Consider the following 23,854-nt stretch of genomic DNA (forward strand, 5'->3'; position numbering starts at 1 on the left):
TTGCTTCAAATGCGAGAATGGTGTATAACTTATAAATCCCCCCCACACACACACACACACACACACACACATTTAGGTAAACTCATTTGTTTGTTTTTCAGTGAGCCTAAAACAACTTTAATCATTTTGACTTTTAAAAATGTTTTTGACCTGCACAATTCTGCAGGCCAGTGAAAATTAAGAAATGTAACGGTAGCAGTCTTATGGAGCAGTTGCAGTGATGCTTGAATGAGATTTGTGTTGCCAAGCAGGACGGCAAGTGGCAGCAGCAGTTTGCAGTAGAGTCAGTATGCATAGCCGGTTCTGTTGTTGTTCGCATCGTCTGTGTCGGATCACTTGAACAACTACAAAATCCTAAACAAACTTGCTTGCACTGATGTACTTGTAAATGAGGGGGCTTCCCGAGGAGAAAATGTGAAAGTCAAGTCAGTGTTCCTTAGCATATGGGACAAAATGTTCCAGTCAGTTGTTACGTTGCAGTGTCCCCTCTGAGAATCGGCCTCTTCTGACCCGTCCTGTAAAGAGGATCAGTGTTTTGAGTCCAGTCCAGATTATTGTTCAGGTGAACACACAGGTACCTAGAAGAGTCCACAGTCTCAATGTCCACTCCCAGGACCAGTGCCGTGCACAGATATTTTGTGGGACAGGTGCTCGAGTGGGGGGAAAAAAGGGCATCTTGTGTGATCCATCGACTACCTTAGTAGAATGAGACTTTTTACTGGAACAGCTTGGAGATAATGTCTATATACTATTAATTTCTATGTTAAAATCAATAGCCATATACCATCTTGGGCTACACACAATATGTTGTTAAAAAAAGATGTCACAGGGTGTGCTGTGGTGGCGCATGGGTTAAGCACAACCCATGCATGGAGGCCCTAGTCCTTGATGCGACCATTGCAGGTTCGATTCCCGGCTTGGCGACCCTTGCCACATCTCTTTCCTCCCTCTCTCATTACCAACCTTCCTGTCAATTAACTATCAAATAAAGGCCACTAGAGCCAATAAAACCTTTAAAAAAAGATGTCAGAAAGACAATGTTTTGATCAGAAAAGAAAAGGCAGGTGCTCTAGCACCTCCCAGTGTCCACCTGTGCACGTCCCCGCCCTGGATGTCCACCAGTGTCATGGAGGTGGGTCTGCGTCTACAGAAATCCACTATCAACCTCTTGGTTTTAGCAGCGTTGATCAGGGGGTGATTCTGCTTGCACCAGTCTGCAAAGTCTTGTGTTTACTGTCTATACTGAGTCATTCTCACCTGTGATGAGGCCCACTATGACAGAGTCAGAGTGTGTAGATGGTAGCGTGGGGAGTTAATGGAGAAGTCTGCAGTGTAAAGGATGAAGAAGTATGTTGCCACCACAGTTCCCTGTGGAGAGTGGACGGTCAGTGAGGTTGTCCGGGATCCACTGGGACAAGTGGTTGTCCACTCTGGACATGTCCATCTTGTCCCTAAGCTGTCCTCCCTGGAAGGTGTTGAAAGCACAAAAAAAATAAATAAATAAATAAATAAATAAATCTGGTCAAGCTAATTTGTATAGCATATTTCAGCAACCAGGCACTTCAAAGTGCTTTACATTATAAAACATTATACAGTCATCAATTATGAAACAAGCAATAAACATTACATTTTGTCAAATATATCATATCAAAGTCATCAAGCAAATTCACATCAAATATCTTGATCAATGTTTCACTGTCTACTAATCAAAAGCAACTCTAAACAGGTGGATTTTAAGCTTCATTTAAAATAAATCCGTTTCAGCTTCCAGATTTGTGGTGCATAGAAGCTGAATGCCGTTTCTGCATGCTTGGCTCTGGCTCTGGGAATGAAGATCAGACCAGAATCAGAAGACCTGAGTGGTCTGCAAAGTTGATACAACAGCAACAGATCTTTAACGTATTTTGGTGCTAAGTCAATCATTGATTGATTGGTGAAGTGGAGTATTTTAAAGTATATTCTCTGATCTACAGGGAGATAGTGTAAGGACTTTAAAACTGTATTGATTTGCTCTATTTTCCTGGTTTTAGTGAGAATGCGAGCAGCAGTGTTCTGGATCAGCTGCAGCTATCTAACTTTTTTTTAGGCAAACCTGGGAAGACACTATTACAGTAATCAATGCGACTAAAGATAAATGTGGATGAGTTTCTCTAGATCTTGCAGCAACCTTAGTCCTTTAATCCTGGAAATGTTAGTCAGGTGATAGAAGACTGACTTTGTAACTGTCTTTATGTGACTCTAAAGGGTCAGGTCTGCATCCAGCACTGCATCATGGTTTTGGGCCTGGTCACTAGAGCCTGAACATGATTCTCACAGCACTTCCAGTCTTCTCCATAGCTTGATTCAGGAGGTAGATGATGGCATCATCCTTCCTGATGCCAGGCTGGTAGACGAACTACTGTACACCAGAAGACGAAGATGGTTGAAGACCAACCTCTCGAGTATCTTTACCAGATGCAAAGTTATAGTTCTGAGGCCCTTTAGTTGTTTGGTCTTCCACAGTCATGGTATTAACCCCAGCTTCAGCTTCATAGATCTAAGTAATTAGATCTATGAATTAGATCTAATTCATAAGATCTGATCTTATGAATTAGAGCAGTACTGCAGTTAGTATAACTAACATTACAAAGCAGATGTCCATATTTGTTTATAAGGGTGTAGATCCTAAGCTTTAATTTTGGATTTCCAAAATCCACCAGGAGAAACACTGAAATCTCAAAAGGATAAATTAAACCAAACTTTCTGTGCTCAGTTTAGCCTTCCTGTTATCTACAAAAAGACATAAAAGTCTTGCTCTCTCTCCGCCAATGATGGCCTAATTGAATTCCCTGTCATTGAATAATATAGAAATATAAAAAAAATTTCAGTGTAACTTTAGCAAGTATTTGTCTTCATATGTTTCTTTCTTTCAATTAGTGCTGACTAAATAGTGTTTTTTAAAGGTATTTTTTATCTTTATAGGAACTTTACAACACATCTGGTAATCATTCATTTTGTGTTTTACACCATTTAAATACTTAGTCACGTAATTGCCGATACTACTTGCTTTGATACATTTCTGTACATCCTATTGAGTTTGCATGATGCGAGTATCAACAGCTGTTTGAAATGTCACAGAGCGCTAGCATGCTGCAGGCCCTTTAACATCAAAATGTCACGCGACCTGGAGAAATGTCTGCAATACCTCATCGCCCAACAGCCACGCTGCTGCCTAGTCGTTGCACTGCACTAGCTCACGTGCCTACACTCCTGCTTGGGTACATGATAATGTGATGTCGAGCCACGAACACATTCATCATGCCTGTTGTCATTAGAAACAGGGCTCATTATCCCCTGCGCCAGTGATTTATAATTAATATTCGCAGGAGGGTGTGGCAGATCGTCAAGCACCTCCAATCCATTGATTTCATTCAAATAGAAAAGTATAGAGGGGGAAGAAGGCAGAGGTTGTTGAGGAGGTAAAATGTGTGTGTGTGTGCGTGTGTGTGCGTGTGTGTGTGTGTGTGTGCGTGTGCGTGGGGGGGTGTGTGTCGAGATGATGTTGAAGCTGCCGGGGCATTCCTTTCATGGCAAGTGAGACGAAGGGCATAGAAGGCAGAAAGGAGGACTAAATACTCAAGGTCACTGCATGTGTTCCCTGGTGCTGTAAATAGTCCACTTTTTAACGTGGCTTCATTAGTATGTGTTCTTTCAATATTTATGGACACATTAATAAAATAACAGTACGTCAAGTCTTTGTGAGGAGCTGCAGGCTTTTCACTGCTGCAGTCTTGGGCTATTTGCTGATGTTGAGAGAAGAAAGAAAAGTTTATATGAATGCTACGTAAACTGAGAAGTGAAAAGTTGTCTGCTAGCTGGCTTATAATGGATACACATGGTGGGCAGGAGCTTTTAGAAGTTTTTTCCTCAGATTGAAGGGCATTGGTTGATAGGTTGGTTGACTTTTTTGTCTGGTGTTTAGTAATCATCCTTGTTTGACGAACCAATGAATAAAACATTTGATTACTTGACAAATAAGGTGATATCTTGCCACAAAAACATTGATATTTATAATGGGGTAATACTTTTTCCAAATGACAGAAAACAAAAACGTCCCCTGTTTATTTTCGCACTGCTAATAAGTCTAAATTTAGATGCTATGAGATCCTATTAATGTGTCTTGACTTTGCACATAAGTAGGTTTATCCTCATGAATGTTTATCAAATTGAAGCCAAATCAGAAGACCTCAAGAAAATGTTGTAGGTTGCATAAAGTAATAATAATAATAATAATAATAATAATTATAAAGTCACAGTTTTCGTCAAAAATAAAGGTAATAAAGCAGTTAAGTTGATCTGTGAAGCTTAATTTTATAGTCCACAGATCTTCATCTGGATTTAGATATTTACTTTGACTAGGCAATGTAACATAAAACTATTCTAATCTGTTCCACTGTAGTTGTAGTTCTGTGTTTGATTTGTCCTGCTGGAATTTGAACTTTAACCCCTGAATAAAAAACAGTTTGCAGCCTTTATCACCTTTTTTGTAGGACTCCCCTGGATTTAACTCCATCAGTTCCTCATCAACTCTGAACTCTCTTTTCTGCCCCTGCTGAAGAATCTCAAACCCACAGCATGATGCTGCTGCCACCATGTTTCAGTTTCTTCATGTGAATAGTCTGTTCAGAGTGATGAGCACTGTTAGTTTTCTCTTACAATTCACATGTTCCCTTAATAACAGTTTCTAATCCGATTTACACATGAACCCTCCTGCACCCAGCGAGGCAGTTCAAGGTGCTTTACACAGTAAAAACAGAAAATTACAAAGTTATGAAGAAAACAGTTTGTTGACTGTACGCTGTCAACAGTTTACACCTTTATTACATTTTGTGGAGTGCCATCACCAAAATCATACACATGAAACATGTTGGTCAGTGTTTCATTTATTATGCTTCAAAACCTTTAAACCTCAAATTCTCATGCAACCACTGAACCCTCCAATCATTCACATTCTTTACATTAATACCTTTATGTCAGACACTCCCCTCACCAATAACTTACTCGTTTCCTTTACTACTCCTTTTACTGGTCTCCCTATTTAATATCATAGTATCATCACTACTGCTCCCCTCTCCCTGCATCCCCACCCCTTCCTTTCATTCACTGTGATTTGCTCTCTTAATCCTGTCAAGGTTAGACTGCAGTTCTCCCTCTCTAAACTCCACATGCCAACTTTACAACCTCTCCTCCTTCGCCACCTCTACTGTGGCTGGGTTGGAGCTTTGTCTGCTCTCCCGGGACGCAAAGCCGATGCCAGGAGTGGGCCTTGCCTGCATGCTTTCCTGGGACACGGCTGCAAAGAACTGAATGGTCTTTCCCTCTTCCTGTGTTTTTATTTATTTATTTTTCTCCACACATCTGGTGTGTAGGGACCAGGCAATGTTGTGTTGTTTTGTCCTTGGCTCAGCGTGGATGCTGGATTTTGGCTGAGCTTCACTGAAATATCTTTGGAATTCAGATGCAAAGCCGGCCCACCGCTGTGTCCCCATAAACCTGCTGGACTCGTTTGGTGTAATGGCGGTGATCAGTGAACTGCAAAGGTGAATTATTAGCAGCAACGGTTTGGTGCATGTTTTTATTTATTTTTTTGGTTCGATTCCCTTTTTACCAGCTCCTGCCAAGTCAGTCACCCAAGAACAGCAAAGTGTTGCTCCCTTGCATTATGTAACTCCACCCCAATTTAGATCCGACTTCAAATAACTGAAAATGAAGCCACTGGTTGGCTTCTTTCCCTCTAGATATAAATAGCTTTTTTCTAATCTTATCTAGAAACAGTGTTGTAAAGGGGGCTACGCTTTGAAATGCAGCCCAACGATTAGGATCCCATTGTTCCGCTTCACACCCCTCCATTCTCCCAGCTGCTTACAGTAAGCCTCAAGATCTGTGTGTATATGTGTGTGTAGTCCCACATATGTGTGTGTGCTGTCACAGGCATCACAGTGTGATTGAGATTGTGGCTAATGTTAAGAAAGCATGTGTGTGTGCCTCGTGTAGTGGATTTGAGAGTTTTGTGAGTAATTGGTGTGTGTGTGTGTGTGTGTGTGTGTGTGTGTGTGTGTGTGTGTGTGTGTGTGTGTGTGTGTGTGTGTGTGTGTGTGTGTGTGTGCGTGTGTGCGTGCGTGCGTGCGTGTGTGTGTGTGTGTGTGTGCGTGCGTGCGTGCGTGTGGGTGTGTGTTGCTGCTGGGTGTGTCTTTGATGATGAATACTGTGCCTCTGCTGCTTACCCCACCGCTCCCCTCCGAATTAACAAGGTTGCTAAGATACAGTGGTCTTATATTAGATTAGGTTATCTGCTGTTATTGCTGTTACTATATTTTACCTAGCACCGTGAAGTCTTTATTAATTTGGAAATTTATCCTGCCATGGAATGAAGATGCTGTTATTTGTGCACTGTTGCTTTTCTGCTCTTCTAGCTTATAGGAGGGGTGTAGAACTGAAAGCCCCCTCCCCCAAGTCATGTGTCTACACCAACCCATTACAATCTGGAGGAGGATCCAACCCTCTGTTCATCATTAAACCCAGTTAATCCGAAGCCCGAGGCCCAGTGTTTTCATTTGACACAGAACAAGCTAATAAAATACAACACTGGTGGCAGTGATGTATTTTTTTGGGATGAGACCTATTGGTGGGGAAAGGTGTTATCCCTCCCACCAGCAGAAGTCCGACCAATCCAGTGTGTGACCTCCAATTGAGCTCCTGTGGGACTGAAGGGTCATTTGCACTGCTGCAAGCAAATAGAGGACAATGGACAACAAAGGTGCAAAGTGGGCTACTGGGACATTGAGTGGATGTTCTTCTGTCTCAAATGCACCTATCGAGATGCAGTGAGCAACCAGGTTCAGCACTTTATTTGGTTAAGCTTGTTGAATAATCTACGAGAGGGTTAAAAGTCTCGTTTAAAGTTGATCACATATCATGCTGCTTTTCCACACTAAGCTGAACGCACCATGAAGCATGGTGGTGGCATCGTCATGCTTTGTAACTTTCAGTTTCTTTCTTGGAATATCTTAATTGGTGTGCGTCAAACCTGTCTTCTTTTCTCGTGTACAACACAAATCTGTTTAAGATTCATCTGTGAAAAGAACACAATCCCAGTTGCAGGTCTGTCACAACAACAAATTTTGCCGGGCAATTAATTGTCCCAGAAATTATTACGATAAACGATGGTATTGAAGTTTTGAGACCATTGTTAATTAACAGCATCAAAATGCCATAATAATGCAGGTACACACTCTCAAAGGTCAATAAGCTAATTTCTAAGGAACATTTAACACTGGAACAGGATGATATTAATCATTAGGCTGGGCAGGTGAAACAGGCGATACTGTCAATTAGGACTTTTGTGAAAAAAAGTGTAAAATTACTACTGTGTTTGTCAAATGTCTGCAGCATTTTTTGAAATGATGGCTTTCCAGTGACGTTAAAGGGCAGCAGCTCTTCAGAGAGCAAACTGTCTTAGTGCGCACCAATTTTCACTGGCCTTTTTGTATTTTGTTTGTCAATTAAATACATCGGTGATTGATTTTATTCCAAGATAGTTCCGTTTAGGGTGCAGACGCGTTTGTTTGTTGTGTTGCCGTGTTAAGGTTCAGCTCAGTCATTCGGTTTGAATTCAATATTTTGAGACTTCTTGTTTTTTTACATTTTATGATCTCCTGCCAGAATGAACGTGCCTGAACAATCAGATTTGAGCATGCTGTCAGTTGTCTTACATGTCCTCCACTTTTAAAACCCTTTCTAGACGAATGGCTGATTTCCTACTCTTTTGAGAACTCTTTAAATTTCTTACCAGCTGCTATGACCTGCTTTCTGAAGAACTGAGGCGGCTCTTTCAAGCTTGCAGAACATATGTGCTTTTGTTTTTTAACAAGACCTTTACGGGAAAGAGATTCTTAGATTTTGTGTGAGATCCTTACACGATATCCAAAAAGTCGAGATGTCAAGATGTTTTAGATTTGTGTGAAGCGCAAAGTTTTTAATATCATGCGTGTTATACAATGTCTTTCTGAAGGGCTTTTAAAGTATTTATTCAGACTTTTGCTTTTTTTTTTTTTTTTTCAAAGGAATGTTACTTTGTTTAGGCCTTAACTTTGAGTTAGGACTTAGGAAGAAGTTATATTAAATTGAATCCCTAGTGTTTTTCATTCTATGTAGCCTGCCACAAAGCCAAAACTGTTCTACTTCTAACATCAGTTTCTAACATCAGAGTTGTTAGCACTACTTTAGCACCTGTTGCTCTGGCCTTCAGTACGATCCATGATTCAGGCCCTTCTATGCGTCGAGGCTGCGTGTTGAGTTAACGCACGTGATAACATGAGGCTTTTGAGGATTTTTATTCTTTTCACACATGTAACTGGAGATGCAGACACATTCGATGTGAGGGATGCATGTGAATGAGAGTGTATGAGGGCATCCTATAAGGGAAAACCCCATTAGTGTGGGATCCCAGGGAGATAATGAGTGCTGACTGCTTTATGTCCCGGAAATGATTGAGTGGAACATATTAGCAGTTTATGAACCCTCCCTGCCAGTCGCTGACAGACTGACAGCACACAGCCTGCTAGCCAGCCAAGTTACTGAATTAGAGATGCCTCATGGCTGCAAGCTAAAGTAACTGTTTCAGAAAATACACCTAGACTGCATTGCCCTTGCTAATGTGAAGTCACTTCTATGTTCCAGCAATTCTGTCCCCCAAATTTTTCTTGCGCTCAGCTAAAAAAAAAAAAAAAAACACACAAAAAAAAGGCATGTGATCCTGACTTTCACTTCTTGGTATCAAATATTCCTTAAACATCCCAGGTTCATATGTATTGAATTTCTAAACATCTCACCTTGGGAAAAGAGTTTAGTTCTTTGAGCCTCTTTAAATACTTTACTGATATAAAGTTCTCTGAAAAAGTCTTGAGTTATTTATCACATCCTTAACAGTGAACTTTATTTTTATGTGGTTCCCTAAAGGTTTCCCTCGAAAGAGAGATCTTATCTCAAGGGAATTCCTGATATGATAATTGGTTAAATAAAGAAACAGTCTTGAGCAATTCTTCCAGTAAAAGGATAATTCAACTAACATTCTTAATGCGTTTTATAAAGTATTAAAAGTAAACATTCTATTTGAAAATCTTTTAAATTCTGCTTTAAACTTCAACCTTTAATCTATTTTAAAATGCATTAAGATCAGGTTTAAGAACAACACATCTGTTTAATTTCCTCCTGCTACTTTCTAACTTTCACTTTTCTATTGGACTTGTACACCAAAGCCAGTTTCCTAAATTTAAGCTTGAAATTTTGATCAGGAAAAGACAATCATTTGAAATAAATGAATATTTAATCTTTAGCCTGTAATCGGACTAAATGTTAGTTGTTTTTCTTCCCAGATCCGCTCCTTTTCTCTTGCCCTCTTGATGCTGTTCTCTCGTGTCCTGACCTTCTTTGCACAGCCACAGTTTAGCCTCTAACCCTTTCCAGAAGCCATATTAACCCGTTTATGCTCGGCTTTGGTAATCTGGATTACATACACGAGTGGTGTTGCCTGGCATAATGCTTCTGAAGCACTGGCCTGATCTCCACCCACTCCTGTGGCCTGTGGACATCCAGGCCTCTGAACTTACACCCACTCACAGGTGCAGACAATTTATAATAACAGACGGTACTTACTACATGCCCTACGAAATAAGAATTTTATTTTGATAATAAAGTTTGCTGCTTGACTTGTAGGTCTTGTAATATGTTATTTTTAGATTGTGATCGAATTCAAACATCAAAAGCATTCCTTACAAACGAATCAAGAAATCTCATGAAAGAAGCTGGTCCTTGCAAACATTTTTTTTCTATAATTATTATGAATAACAAGTAAAGAAAATGAAGCATGTCTTGGAATTATTGACATGAGGAACTGAAGAGATTCCAGACTGCCTTATTTGTCAATTATTTGTATTTCTAATATCGTATGAAATAATCCTAAGAGTTAACCACGTTGCTCAGTTAATCATCAGAATGATCGATAGGATAATTGACTACTAAAATAATCTTTAGCTGCAGTAATCCAGAGGTGTGGTTCATGTTTCTGATTAAGACTTTAGTCTTTGTTTATTAAATATCCCCAATATCGAATATCCTTGGTGGTTTGATGCGCTTCAGGTTAAACTTAAATCATTTTAGAACCTGTCAAAGACTTGATGTCAAAATCCCCTGAATTTAGGATACATAGTCTTTTCATCAGGATTTTACAAGTGGAAGCAGATCTGAGCGGGATTAAGTTTTATTGATTTGCTCCAGGTTTTTTTTTTTTTTTACAGTGTTCAAGAAGATGCAATGAACGTCTATATGAGCTGCTTCACCTGGAGAAAGGTGCACAGCCGGAGCGAGCGATGTGGGAGGGTGCAGCGTCGTAAATTCTTTTGCTCTGCTTTCCCCTCCTCCATTTCTCCCGCCTTCGTCTCTTCCCCTTTCTTCAGCTCTTGCACAGGATCACATTAATATTCCTTTGAAGCCTGTTTCCACTGCAGCCAGATCTCCCTGTCCCTCTCTTCCACTCTCTCCTCTTTTCTTCCCTCCTTTTTTTTTTTTTTGTCTTGCTCCTTTCCTCCTCTCAATTTCAGTTTTATTTCCCAGCCATTGTTTTGTGGAAGGGATTGCTTTTGCAGCAGGGGAGGGCAGTTTTATTACCTTCAGTTAGGAGTTCCCTCTTGTTGCACATGTGCGGGCGAATGCGTGCGTGCACACACACACACACTCAGAGGGGTGGTGGATACCGATGCCTTTGACAGACCGTGTTGATTGGTTCAGAATGGTTGCTGCCTCTTGTAGGAGAGAGGAGCGGCTATTTTTAGATCAAGGGGTAGCTGGGAGAGAAAGACTGAGGAAGGCTCTGAGTGTGCGTGTTTGTAAGGAATACTGCAGTCTTGAAAGAAGTTTCCTCGTCGCACACAAACGTATGCACACGCGTGGATTTATGCAGCTACGGCCCTCCACACCAAAGGTGTACTCCATGTTTTTGCATCCCCGTTTACTTTTCTTTTTTTTTTTTTGCTTGCTTACCCCTACCCTTTTCCAGCAGTCTCTCTGTCTCCCTTGTTTCATCCTCTCTTCCCGAGTTGACTTGGTGTGCAAATGTCAGCACTTTCCGATTTATTTGCCAGAGCCCAGAGCTACGTCCAGCTCCCTGTGTTTACCTCTCTCTGCACAAAGGTGCCCCATCAGCAGTGCCTCGTTTTTATCACCCTCCTGTTTTAACAAATTTTCCTTCCTCCCGTCTTTATATTCTCTCGCATCTTTCCCTAAATCTCTCAGACCCATCTACCCCATCCTGATTGCGTGCCTTACTGGACAGCTTACTTCCATCTTGTACACCCTTCTTGCTTCACCCCCCCTCCCTTGCTCGGGCCCTTTCCCCCCTTTCTCTCGTTCATGGATCATAGCACTTCATTTGAGCAACATCATGACATTTTCAGTCTTGACTACTTCTAGCACATCAAGTTTTTTGGCTTACATCCACCACACCAACGCCATCACCCTCTAAATCGTCGGGTTTTGACTTTATTTTAGAACACGACTACGTCCACTCATGTGTGACCCCCTCAGATAACGGGACGTATCGTCTTTCTCTTCCATCTTTCTTAACTGTCTCTCTGTCCCCCTTTTCTTGTCTTTGTCTTCCTCAGCATCTCACCTTATTTGTCACTCTGTATGACTGTGATCACCATGATGACTCACACCTGCTCTGTAGTCAAGGGGCAGCTGTGGCTTTGTAAGGAATGCTTGGAGACAATAAAGGTGCATGGAAATGACAGGATTGGTGGATCGTATGTTTCCTGTGGTGACGACATTTATGTGTGGTACAGTATTAAAAAGCAAAACAGTTTTTGGCCAGTTGTGATTTTGGGGACTTGTTGTTACTTATGAAAGAAGCTGAAACCGAGATTTTATCTGACCGCTGTTGGTGAATTGTGGTTTGTAATAGTAATGCAATTAAATTAAAAATGTATGTAAACATATACATTTATTTTCTTATTCAGTGTGACACCAAATGCCCTATTTACAATTTTGGATTCCACAAAGATGTTTCAGTATTAGATTAGAGCACACATTTTACAAAATGCATTTATTCATCTATAATTTTACCAGGAAGTTAGCATAAAGCCAAAGGCTTTACTGTATTCATTTTATATCTTCAAGCCAGTTTTACTCCTGAAGGGATATATTCGTTTTATCCCTATAACTTTTACAGCTAGACTGACTGTTTTCTATATTCAAGCAGACTTATGTGACTTTCCTTAGAATAAAGTTAAAACATGCCTTAGTCTTTGTTGACTCCTATATGTCAAAGCCATCACTCAATTTGTTTTAATCCAAAACCTCAGCATTTTTTTTGTCATCCCCAAAAAAAAGAACTTTAAAAAATAAACATGGCATGATGCCGATTTCCTTTTTTACTTTTGTTACCAGGTAAAATATTTAATTACTAGTTCTCATCTACAAGAGGGCCTTAAAAAGTACAATAGTTCAAACGCATAAATAGAAAAAAACAAGCTTGATAATCATGAATCAACAGCATAATGAGAAGCATTGTTGTGATGAGAGCAGGAGCTTCTTAAAGAGACGGAGCCCCAATTTTAAGACTTCAATTTATGAAGTCAAATTTCTTTTTAGTAATGTTTAATTGCAATGGCAGAATCTAATACCAGTTAGTAGATACATAATAGCTCATAATCTGCACAGAAATCATTTAGTCTTACACATGTTGGGCAAATCAGATGGTTTTGAAAACTCAAAAAAAAAAAAAAAGTTGGTGTTACTGAGAGTCATTTAATTTAGTAATTTTGTTTAGTGGAGAACTTGTTTTCACTATTTTCTGTACTAAAGATCCTCTCATCACATTGTGTTTTGATTAGTTTCTTCATGATCGTAACAAAAAGTTACATAAATTCTCTTTATGGTAGAAAGAGAATTTCTACCATAAAGGTAGAATTTCTACCTTTGTGATCGTAACTTTTTGTTTTATACCAGCACATGCTCCGTAAGTCAGAGGTGACATATTCACCTAATTGCAGCTCGGTAACGTGACAAACGACACAGCAAAACTGTACAAGAAGATCTTAATAAGTACTCGATTGTTTTGCGTGGGCACCGGTTTTTTGATTAATAGATGAACTCGCTGCTGAGCAAAAGCCTCGAGTCACTCCTCGTGTCTTTTCCTTTTACCTTCAAGGAGTCAAACTTCCTGTACAATTTTAAAGTGGTCTTGGGCACAAGTACAGTGATGTGTGCCTTCGTTCCATTGGGACATGTTGTGGAAAATTCCCTCAGGGGAAGGCCTCGGGGCAGACCAAGGATTTGCTGAACAGATTACAACTCCTGGCCGTCCGGGGAATGCCTTGGCATTCCCTTGGAGGGAGCTGGGAATTGTTCGAGGTCTGGGGTTTGATGGATGGATGGATGGATGGATGGATGGATGGATGGATGGATGGATGGATGGATGGACGGACAGACGGATGGTTTTAAACAGTATTTGCTTACACTTTCTGAAGGTCTTTCCGATTTTTTTGTTCCCTTGACCTTGACTTATTGCTTATTTTCAATACAGCCCTTGTATCTCTGCTAAACTAATTAGTTTGTGAATCTATTTGAAATGGACCTTGGTATAAATCATCCCAGCAAAAAGCAAGCCAAACCAATTAACCATTGCTGCATTTACCCAACACATAAATTCTGAAAGAAGAAAATTGTTTAAAAAAAGCAAACAAATAAAAAGACCAGTATTATCCAGTGTTTTCCTCCTCCCCGGTGTATTTGATTTTCCCCTAATTCTTAAGACCTTGTTGCATAAAGTCTGTCTGCTTATCCAGTTCTTTGCAATTAAAATAATAAAGTCTCATGGTTTTTTTTATTTGCTGTGATATGCCAAACATTTGATATTCTCTTTCTTTTTTTTTTTGGTGAAAAAAATATTAGAAGTCTGTCAAATAATTTTTTTTTCATTCTTTCTTTCTTTTCCGACCAAACAATAAAAATAAAATATGTCAACATGGCTTAACTGTCTTGGGCTACATTAAGTCTTCATTGTAAAGTCCCTGTCAGTTTTACCAACAAAAATGGTTTATGATTATTTAAACAGCAAAATTTTATTGAAATTGAAATATGTTTTGTTTATTTCCTTTAATGGGTGAATATTTGCCAGGAATATTGTTTTCCCATATTTCAATTGAATCATACTGCAGCCTTAAGTGACCCAATTCCGATTTTTTTGCCGGGGCCGTTCACACTGCCAGTAAATGTGACCTGTATGCGTTCTGCAGTGTGGACAGCCAAACGACCTGAAAGTGTCCCGCATTCTCACTAGAGGGCGCAATAGCGTCAGCGTTCCCAGTGTTCTCCCAACTGCCATAAAAACAAGAAGAGCTCAGTGTTTGCGGAAGTAAACATGGAGGCTAACGGTGGAGCATAGCTTACATATTTGAAGTTGTTGTCCGGCCGGAGCAACATATTAACAACTTAATCCTCATATAGTCCGTCATGGTTGTTGTTTTGCTTCCCGCTTGCCTGTATCAAGATGCAGAATAGTGAGATTTGTTGAGAATCAGTGACGTTCAGTTGGGATGAATGCGACCTGAACGTTAAGTCGCATTTGAATCGGATACGTGTTGGATATGGGTCACATTCAAAAAAGAGTCCGACCTGTGCTGTTCACACTGCCATGAAAAGATTGGATACAAGTCGCATTACGTCAAAAAAAAAAAAAAAAATCGGAATTGGATCATTTCAGGCTGCAGTGTGAACGCACCTTACATTGTTGTGTTGATGATGCTTTTGCTAGACTGAATGAGGTTTTCTCATGTCAAGAGTCGCCTGACATGAGAATGAATCATTTCTCATCAGTTGCATCAGTCTCATCATTGACTAAACTCTGAAGCTCTTCCATGTATTGCACTGAATTTATGCCAAATAAATTTTCGCCACGTTTTCTGTCTCTTTCTTTCCAGTTAGCGACAGCTGTTTTCGGAACCTAGCAGAGGACCGCAGCGGCATCAACCTCAAAGATCTCGTCCACGACCCCTCCTTGTGAGTATTGACCTCTTTATTTATTTTTCTTTGTTTGACAATTCATCCCCAAGCTGAAAAGACAACAAAACCTTCATGCACATAATCGTTTAATCCATCTGAAAGTCCTTTTTTTTTTTTTTTTTTTATCTAGGCTTCACTCTGACACAAAGATTCGTGCTTGCATTCTTATAGTGAAATACTGCAACTAATGGATTAAAGTTATCTCTTCAGTGGAAGAAAAATACCTTCCATGCAAGAACTAAACATGACCCTTGGTATCTTAAAAAATGAAATGTTTTCATCAACAGATTATTTAGCAATTCTGTAATGCTTGTATGTTTAGTTTTTAATTAAGTTTTTATAGATTTGGTAAGATTAAATCAACATGTTCCTGAGAAATAGACCCAATGCCATATCTGTTCCAGATTTGTGGGTCATAGAAGCTGCATGCTCCATGTTTTGTTCTGGCTCTGGGGAGGCAAAGTAAACTGGAACCAGAAGATCTGAGTGGCCTGGAAGGTTGATATGTTAACAGCAGATCTTTTGTTACTAAGACATTCAGTCATTTATAAACTAACTCAAGTATTTTAAAGTCTATTGCCAGTGTTAGGACTTTAGGATGTGCTCTGTTGTCCAGGTTTTAGTAAGAACATCACCTGGTGACGCAGAATAATCACGGGGAAAATCTTTGACATTACAGCAATTCAACCTTGTTTGATAACTGCTTACTATATTTGTGCACAGAACTCTGTGACCAATTCCTGATCTCTAGAGCTCTGACCTTTGGAGACCTTTTTTTTCCCCCCAATTTCTGTTAGAGATTAACGGCTGTCCAAATATTTATCGTACCCTTTCTGTGATTGGCAGTCAATTATTATTTGTGTTACTAAGGAAGGTGACATCACAACCTTTGTGTTAGAAAAGCAGCTTTAAAAAGAAAATTACTCAAGAAATCAACTTTAACTCTGTCTATAACCTTATATTAGCAAATACCATGATAAGTGCGGTTATTCTTAGCAACTATAAACTTTCTGTACTTGTACCTATACTTAGAAATTTGCACAAGTTTGCCAATGTTTCCAAACCCAAGTTTTACTGAGGGGAACAATTCAGAAGAATAACATTTTTATATGAAAAGCTATTGCCCCCTCCCTGTATCTGCTGCCTTCTTCACCAATAAGGAGCTGCAGGAGGTTGGAGCTGCTTTTTCACACCCAAAAAGAGTAGAATGGTGCAAAAAGACCAAAACTCCAAATGTACAAACTGACAAAGTAGTGAAATGATCACATCATGGTAAATGAACTGAATTTATAGTTGCACATCACTTACAGTTCTTTTTTTTTTTTTTTTTAAGTTTAAGTCTTCTTTCTTCAGTTGAAATCTCTACAGCAGACCTGAAGTCAGGTAGTTTGTGTTTGAGGAGTGCAACAATTTGACCAAGATCAAATTTTTATGCATTGTCCCTACTGGCACATACAGTCAGCACGGCCACAAAGATCGTGGCTCAACGCTGGCAGAAACTCCTAGGAGACCCAAGTTGGTTCATGGATACAGATGACGACATTTAAAATTTACGTCAATTTAGCAAACTGTGGAGAAAATACAAGGTGTATAAATTAGGCCTTGCTAGGGCAGACTGGACTCTGGCTGTTTTTGGTCTAAAAACAGTCATTTGTGTCCTGCACTGGTTGGTTACTGTTCTTTTGGAACGCCTTGCTGTCTGACGTGGAGCTGATGGTTTACATAAAACCTCTCGTTTGTTGCTGTTGACTCCATCATGACCAGCTTGAACACCATTTGTTCAGTGTGTCACAGCTGCCAGAAATAATAAAACATTGGGGGTGGGGAGGGGGGAAGAAAAGGCAGGAGAACAAAAGGAAGAAGTGAAGACAGAATGGAAGGTGAGATTTAGTGAGGCACCACAGTAGGACGTTTAAACTATAATCACAGCATCTCCCAAGTAGGCTTTGGCACGTGGAATCAGTCGGTCTGGTTTCACTTTTGGGAGCATCTAGAGGTGCGCCGGATGGAGAGTGGAGACAAATGAAGTGAAGCAAAGGCTAGACCTAGCAGCAGAGGGGAGATGAACAAATATGAGACTCAAGGACATGGAGGTGTGGAAGCGGTGGATGTGTATCCATCTGGATGTTCCTATATGTGTGTGTATGTAACTGTTTTCTTCACATAAATGCCTCTGTGTGAATTTTATTATTTTTTTTATGCTTGTGCGTCAACGGTTTGTCAGCACCCTTCACTGACTTGGGCTGCAAAGATCTTCTTCAGTGTTGCAAACTGCCAGGACTAAAAATAACCAGAAAAAAAATTAAAAAAATCAAACGTGTGACACAAGACCTAATTTCACTGTCTGATCAGGGACAAAGACGAACCTGAAGGCTTCCAGGACACGGGGACAGACCTGTGGTGAAGACGGTTTAAATGAGGACAAAGTGAAAAATCCCTGCACCAGATCTGTCAGCTTCTTTGCTGAACACTTGTTGCTCTACGATTTTTAGTGTATTTACTGTAAACCCCCTCAAAAAAACGTGTACATCTGCTCATTAATCTATCATTTTAATACGGTGATAGGATTGTGTGTTGTATATTTACTGCCTTTGTGATATTATCTTGCAGCATTTGAGCAATTGGCAAAAGTTTAAAGTATTTTCTAGCTCTCAACGTCATAGAACAAAAACATGTTTATAAAAAAACAAACCTAAATGGTCATTTGCCATCCCTGGTGAAGATTTTTTTTTTAATTTTAAATGATCTTTTAAAGCAGTAGCAAAACCTCACAGTGAACATTTTAGAAAAATCCCTTAATGTTAAAGTTAAGCACATAGATTTTTTTTTTTTTTTTTTACCCAATAATAAGGTTTTCCAGTACTGTTACTGGAAAACCTCCTGTTAATACTTAAGTATTTAAATATAAAAACACACATTTTCATGCTTCTTCTCTGTCTATTTAAGATGAACATTTGTCTTTCCTGTTTGACAAAATGTTCTGTGTGAAGTTGACATATTTGGCTAGTGTTTTTTTCTGGATTTGCTCCAAAAATATCCAAGGGAAGAATTGCAGAGCGTAAACGAATCCACTATGACCTGCTCACTTTCGCCACAGACGTTTGCATTTAGAGGTGTAGCTGCTGCGGTTTTAAAGAAAGAAATTAAACTCGAAAGCCAGAAACGGTCAGAAACGGCGTAGCTGAAGCATGGTGACATTTAGTCCATAAATAACCCTTGCAGGGTGGAGTGTTTCTGCACACTTTTTAATATTGTTTGTTTCTCCGGGCTTGTGTGTGAGTGGAACGCCGTGGTGGCCACTCTCAGCTCTCAACACAGTGGGGGTTTAAAGGAGTGAGCTCATCCTTTGCCTCCACCTTCCCTACTATCAGCAAACATGTTGAGAGGTCACCCCTTGAGAGCTTTCCTACATATGGATGAACCAACAACTTACCTCTAATGGGCTCAACTCTATGTTACTACTGGGAGTGTGGAGATGACCGAGGAGGCTTTTGTCTCCCCCCTGGATGTAGTGTGTGTGTGTGTGTGTGTGTGTGTGTGTGTGTGTGTGTGCGTGTGTGTGTGTGTGTGTGTGGATGCAAGAAAAATACAGAGAGTGAGATTGAGTGCTTTCTACAAAGAGCGTGTATTATTAATGAAATCACCCTGGCAGATGGGTCTCTTCTTGAAAGTGTCCCACAGCCACTGAGATTTGCAGCAGACCTTTGTGCACGCACACACATCCACACACGCACTTCCAAATCCTCCCTCTCTTGTAAAGTGTGTCCCCTTTTTTTGCACCCTTTTCACTTTGTGCCTCTCTTTGTTATTCAAGCTTCCCATCTTCATCCTTCTTTCTGTGCTCGTCTTTTATTCATTGTAAGATTTGGCCGAGATGTCCAAGCTTTCAGGCCAATACTACTGCCACTCTCTCACCCATCCGCCCCCGTTTTCCTCTCTGTCTGCCCCCTCTTCTTGCGTCTCTTCTTCTTCTTCTTCTTCTTTTTTTCCAGCTGCATTAGGATCTGTCCACACCGAAGGCAAAATGCTATCTTCAGCGCTGACTACCTTTAGCCGAGCTTTTGACAAATGGATTTCTGTTGTCATAAAGATGTATAACTGCATTACAAAAATGAAATGTTGCGTTTTCCTACTAATAAAGTCAAACTCTTTATCAGAACGCTACAAACTCATGCTGCCATATTATTTTGTAAGCAGGACTAATCCCTTTTGCAGTTAAATTTTTTGCACAATATGATGTTTCAGTCTGTATAATTTACAGTTTGGACGGGGTTTTCAACCTGTAAGTTTTCCCTTATTTTCTCCAAGCGCAAAAATGGCCATTATGGACAAAAAATAAATGAATCATTTTGTTTTCTTCCTTGCTGGCTGACCTTTGTTTGCTGGAATGAGCAAGAATCAAAGTCTTACAAAGACAGGATATCATCATCTGGGCTTTCTCAAAACGTTCAGGCATATTGCTACTAGCAAGAAAAAATACGACTGAAAAAAACTTGTAAAATATTTCTCATTATTTTGACATTTGCAAATAGAAATAAAGTTTGTGGTGGTGCCTGACATAAAGAACAGGAAGTTTAGGGTTTTTTTTATTTTAAATGCCGTTCGGGGGAGGTTACATGTATTTAAATATATGGTTTCCATGGTATTCCCTTAAAAATAAACATCTGTAATCTGTGTGTTTTTTGCATTTAAATATAACTACATGTTTTTTTCATCTCATTATTAAAATTGTGTTTATCATTAGCATTACTATTATTCACCTGGGCATCATTTAAGTTGTCAGTTCATTTTCCATTGCACTGTAATTTGGCCACCTGTGCAGCTTGGGGAAAACATTAGCAATGCTCGCATATGTCAGCCAAAATGTCCGACTGGTACCGTTTTGTCTCTTGATATGCACATTATCGTTACACCAAATCTGTAAATTGCTTACTTGTTCATCGCAAACGTAAAACAATGTGCCTGAAGATCTTAAATACATCACAACAAAGAAATGTGATCCCTGTTAATTATTAAAAAAGGCACAGAGGAGCTCTCGCACGCTCCCAAGCATTACACGACGCAGCAACCAGAGTCTCCAGACAGGAAGAGCTGCCAAGGAAACACTGGGAAGGAACTCCGGTTATTTGTGAAGAGCGTATTTTCATTTGGGCTGAAACGGAGAGGCATGAAAAACCCCTGGAGCACACAAGAGGTGATTTGTCCTGACAGCTCCTTTACTCTCCCCGAGGTCTAACGCAGAGACACGCAAACACATAAACGAACGAGCGCACGCGCACAAACCCATATAAACACGCATTAATCCATACAGAGCTGCCAAAAGCCGCTCCCTTCCCATCAAAACGCGCCAAGCGTGGGTAAATCACCCATGCCACCATGTCAGGTGGGCCGACCTGACATGGTGGCATGTCAGGTCGTTGTGAATAGCCTCCTTCATCCTAAAGGTGCATTTTTTCTTTATAATAATTGCTCTCTTTTATCAAAGATCCATTTCTGACTTTTGCACATCATCGGTCAACCTGTTAGAGTTCAATATTTTGACTTTATGTATGCTTGCCGCAAGAAAATGGTAAACTCTCTAAAAGTATCCCAGAAGACTGTAAGATAGAGGATTAACAACAATGAACTGTTACAGTGCGTTGGCTGCAGGAGGGTAACATGACATTTAAGTGTCATGGAGGGGAAACATGATGCACTACAATCACAAAAATAGATCTCTTAAAAAAAAGAAGTTACATAAGGGTTTTCTGAAGATTCTTCACCTTCCGTCTGGGTATTTTTTAGATGGTGTAATACTGTGTCTGACCACAGGAGGGCGCCATGCTCCAATGTTCACTTCTCAGAGCTTCCTCTCTCTGGGCCATCCTGGGGAAAATCCTTTCATAAGGAGTTTTCAAGGGCATTTCCCCCCTTGTTTAGTTGCAGTGTTTCTTGTTATTTTCATATTTGACATCGTTTATGAGTCTACATAAGTATATCCCATTAATGACCCCATCTCTGTTAGTAAACTATCATGAGACCAAACAGATTGTCTGTCCCCTTGGGTTTTAACTCTTCTTTGCATTTAACATGCGTGTCACAATTTCTCCAGCCATGAGAACTGTGCTGGGTTTGTAATGATACAGAAAATAACTTTCTTTCTTTCTGTGCCACGTATGTTTTCTCAGACACTGTGTTCTTCTTTGTCTCTAAGGCTGGGGGGCATGATCGTGGCCTACAAGATAGTGCCAGATGAGATAGATGAAATCAAGGTACGCATAATCGGTCTGCTGCTCTCATTGTATTACAGTGATGTGTATATCTTCACATAAGATTTCCATAAATGTGCATTTTGTGCATGCTTTTGCCAACAGGAAACGCTGGTGGATTGGTGCGATGAGAAAGAGCTCAACCTCATCCTCACCACCGGGGGCACTGGCTTCGCCCCGAGAGACGTAACACCAGAGGTGAGCTGACGTATTAAATGTTTCCCAGAGAACTTGACTTGTTGTCAATGAAAAACAGCAATGTTTTGTACTTTAGCAAACCCTGGAAAAGAAAATATGGAGAGAAAAAAGAATGACAAAATATGTAAAAGTGTAGCTAACCAAATTACAAATTAGATCAATAGATTTAAAAATTAAAATTAGATTTTTTTTTTATTAACAATAACAAAAAATAAACACCAAGTTCCTTTTGATCAAATAATTTATTAACGTTTCTGTGACACTGGATGTATGATGTTGGACGTTTCTTGTTGATGTTTTCGGGTCTCCTGCTTTACTTTATGTTCTTTTACTCACTCCGACGTTTCAAAACAAAACCGCACAATGTGGATTTAATCTCAAAGCTGTACACAAGGGACAGTCATGAAACATTAAAATCTAAAAAAATATGAGCAGATAAGGCCTTAATAATGACACAGAAACTTAATACATTATTGGTACTTGCACTTTTGTTGTTGTTGTTGTCGTTTTGCTTTTTTAAAGCAGATTATTTAAAGCCAAAATCAAAATTGAACATTAAATGCACAGATCTGAATACAGGAGGCCAAAATGAACTTTATAGCCCACATTCAACACACTTTATGTCAGGAAACCAAACGCTGCGCATCACCATGAACACACCAACCGGATAGTAAGACATGGTGGAGGCAGTATCATGCTGCTGGGATGTTTTTCCTTCACCAGCTAAAGGGGAACTGGGCAGATCTGATGGGGAAAATGGCTAAAAATAAAAATAGGCCTATCCTGATAGAAAATCTATTGGATGCTGCAAAACTTTCATTAACACTAAGCTTACAGGAAACTGTAAGCTTAGTGTTATTATTGAATTATTGAACTTCATGTAGCAATAATTGCAAAGAAAGGGGGTTTCACAAATATGACTCAAAAAGCGTGACCACAGATGCACATCATATGAGAAAGTGTAATATATACACACTTATGCAAGAAGATGTCTTGCTTATGTGACAGTTCTGCAAACTACAGGTGTGACGACCTCTAATGTAGGCAGTAGACAAGTTTTTTTTTTGTTTGAATGTGTGTTGAGAGGCACATGTCTCCTGCTGCTGCCTTTGCTTCATTAGCAGCTTGCTTTTTGCTGATCACACGCATGTGTTACAACACTGATTACCACTAATTAGTCCTGTAGTCAGAGGGGAAATAAAGGAGTAGAAGTGCTTCCTTTATCAAAAGCTTTTTCTGTAAGAGGAATGATGGTTTAAAGACATTTAATTTCATATCTAGTTATTATTATTATTATTTTAGTAATCCCCCCCGATATTTTTTGATATTTTATAAACTTCCCTCCGTTGTTTTATGCTAACATTTTCGTGAAATAATTGACTTTGTATGCTCTGTGATTACTAATGTATTCCAGAAGAAATTAAATGAAGGGTATTAATACAAAGCAGCTATTCGGGTATTATTTTTGCTGTATAATATTTTTGTGTTACCTTATTATGTAAAAATGGAAATTTACTGTTGCCTAATATGAATTTTGTGGATTATAGAAACACTCCTCTTGACCACATATTGTATTTCATGGCTGTTTTGATGAGCTTTACTGATGTTGTTCTCTTTGTATTCACATTTTATATATTGTTTCTTGTTTTTACTGCGTACATGTGTAAACAAAAGCACATGTAGGTATAGACACTGCAAATTATTCTTGGACGTATTCCTCAAAGAGTGCTCTAATAAGAAAGCTTTGCTGCAATAACTGTTGTTTCTCAGACACAAGATGCATAAAATGTTATTAAACCTCAGTGGAAGACAGGTTTAGATCAGTCATTTTATTATGTGATAAATAACTGATTTCTTTTTGTGCAACTTAACTCCGTTGTTCACCATATATGTCTAAATGCGCTACAAAGTGCTTTTTTGTGGACAGAAAATACATAGATAAAGTCACATTCTATTTGTGAATATCAAATTGTTTCCAAAGCTCTCCATGCATCTGTCCAAATCGTCTGTTTCTGATGTTAAATTTTTGCATGTTATGTGTTTTATCGAATCCATTACCAAATTACCCAATCTACGTCTCGGCTGTCTGAATGCTGAAAAGAAAAGTCTTAACTATCTCTTCCACATCTACATTTATCTACATTAGCAGTCGATATTGATTTGGTCTCTTAAATCACTGGGGAAATATCTTCTCTTCCCATTAAACCCATGCAATTAAACCCTTGGATGTTAAACTCCTCTGCTTTTGAAAGTTGATCTTTTTTGTGCGTGTGTGGAAGCAAGCTTCCTCATCCTGGTTGTTTTTTTGT

The 23,854-nt window shown here is 39.5% G+C and overlaps 1 protein-coding gene across 17 annotated transcripts in view; it reads left to right on the top strand.

Annotated features, from left to right (window-relative positions):
• The window catches only part of gphnb (gephyrin b), an 89,666-nt gene that overhangs the window by 20,628 nt on the left and 45,184 nt on the right, over window positions 1-23,854 (top strand). For all 17 annotated transcript variants that reach the window (XM_081602537.1, XM_081602529.1, XM_081602530.1 and 14 more), the window contains exons 2-4: window positions 15,018-15,096; window positions 21,293-21,350; window positions 21,453-21,545. In XM_081602537.1, coding sequence (XP_081458663.1) covers window positions 15,018-15,096; window positions 21,293-21,350; window positions 21,453-21,545 — 230 coding nt within the window. The remainder of the gene's footprint in view (window positions 1-15,017; window positions 15,097-21,292; window positions 21,351-21,452; window positions 21,546-23,854) is intronic.

This window comes from Poecilia reticulata, chromosome 21 (genome assembly GCF_904066995.2).
Source record: "Poecilia reticulata chromosome 21, P_reticulata-male-v2, whole genome shotgun sequence".
Lineage (NCBI taxonomy): Eukaryota > Metazoa > Chordata > Actinopteri > Cyprinodontiformes > Poeciliidae > Poecilia > Poecilia reticulata.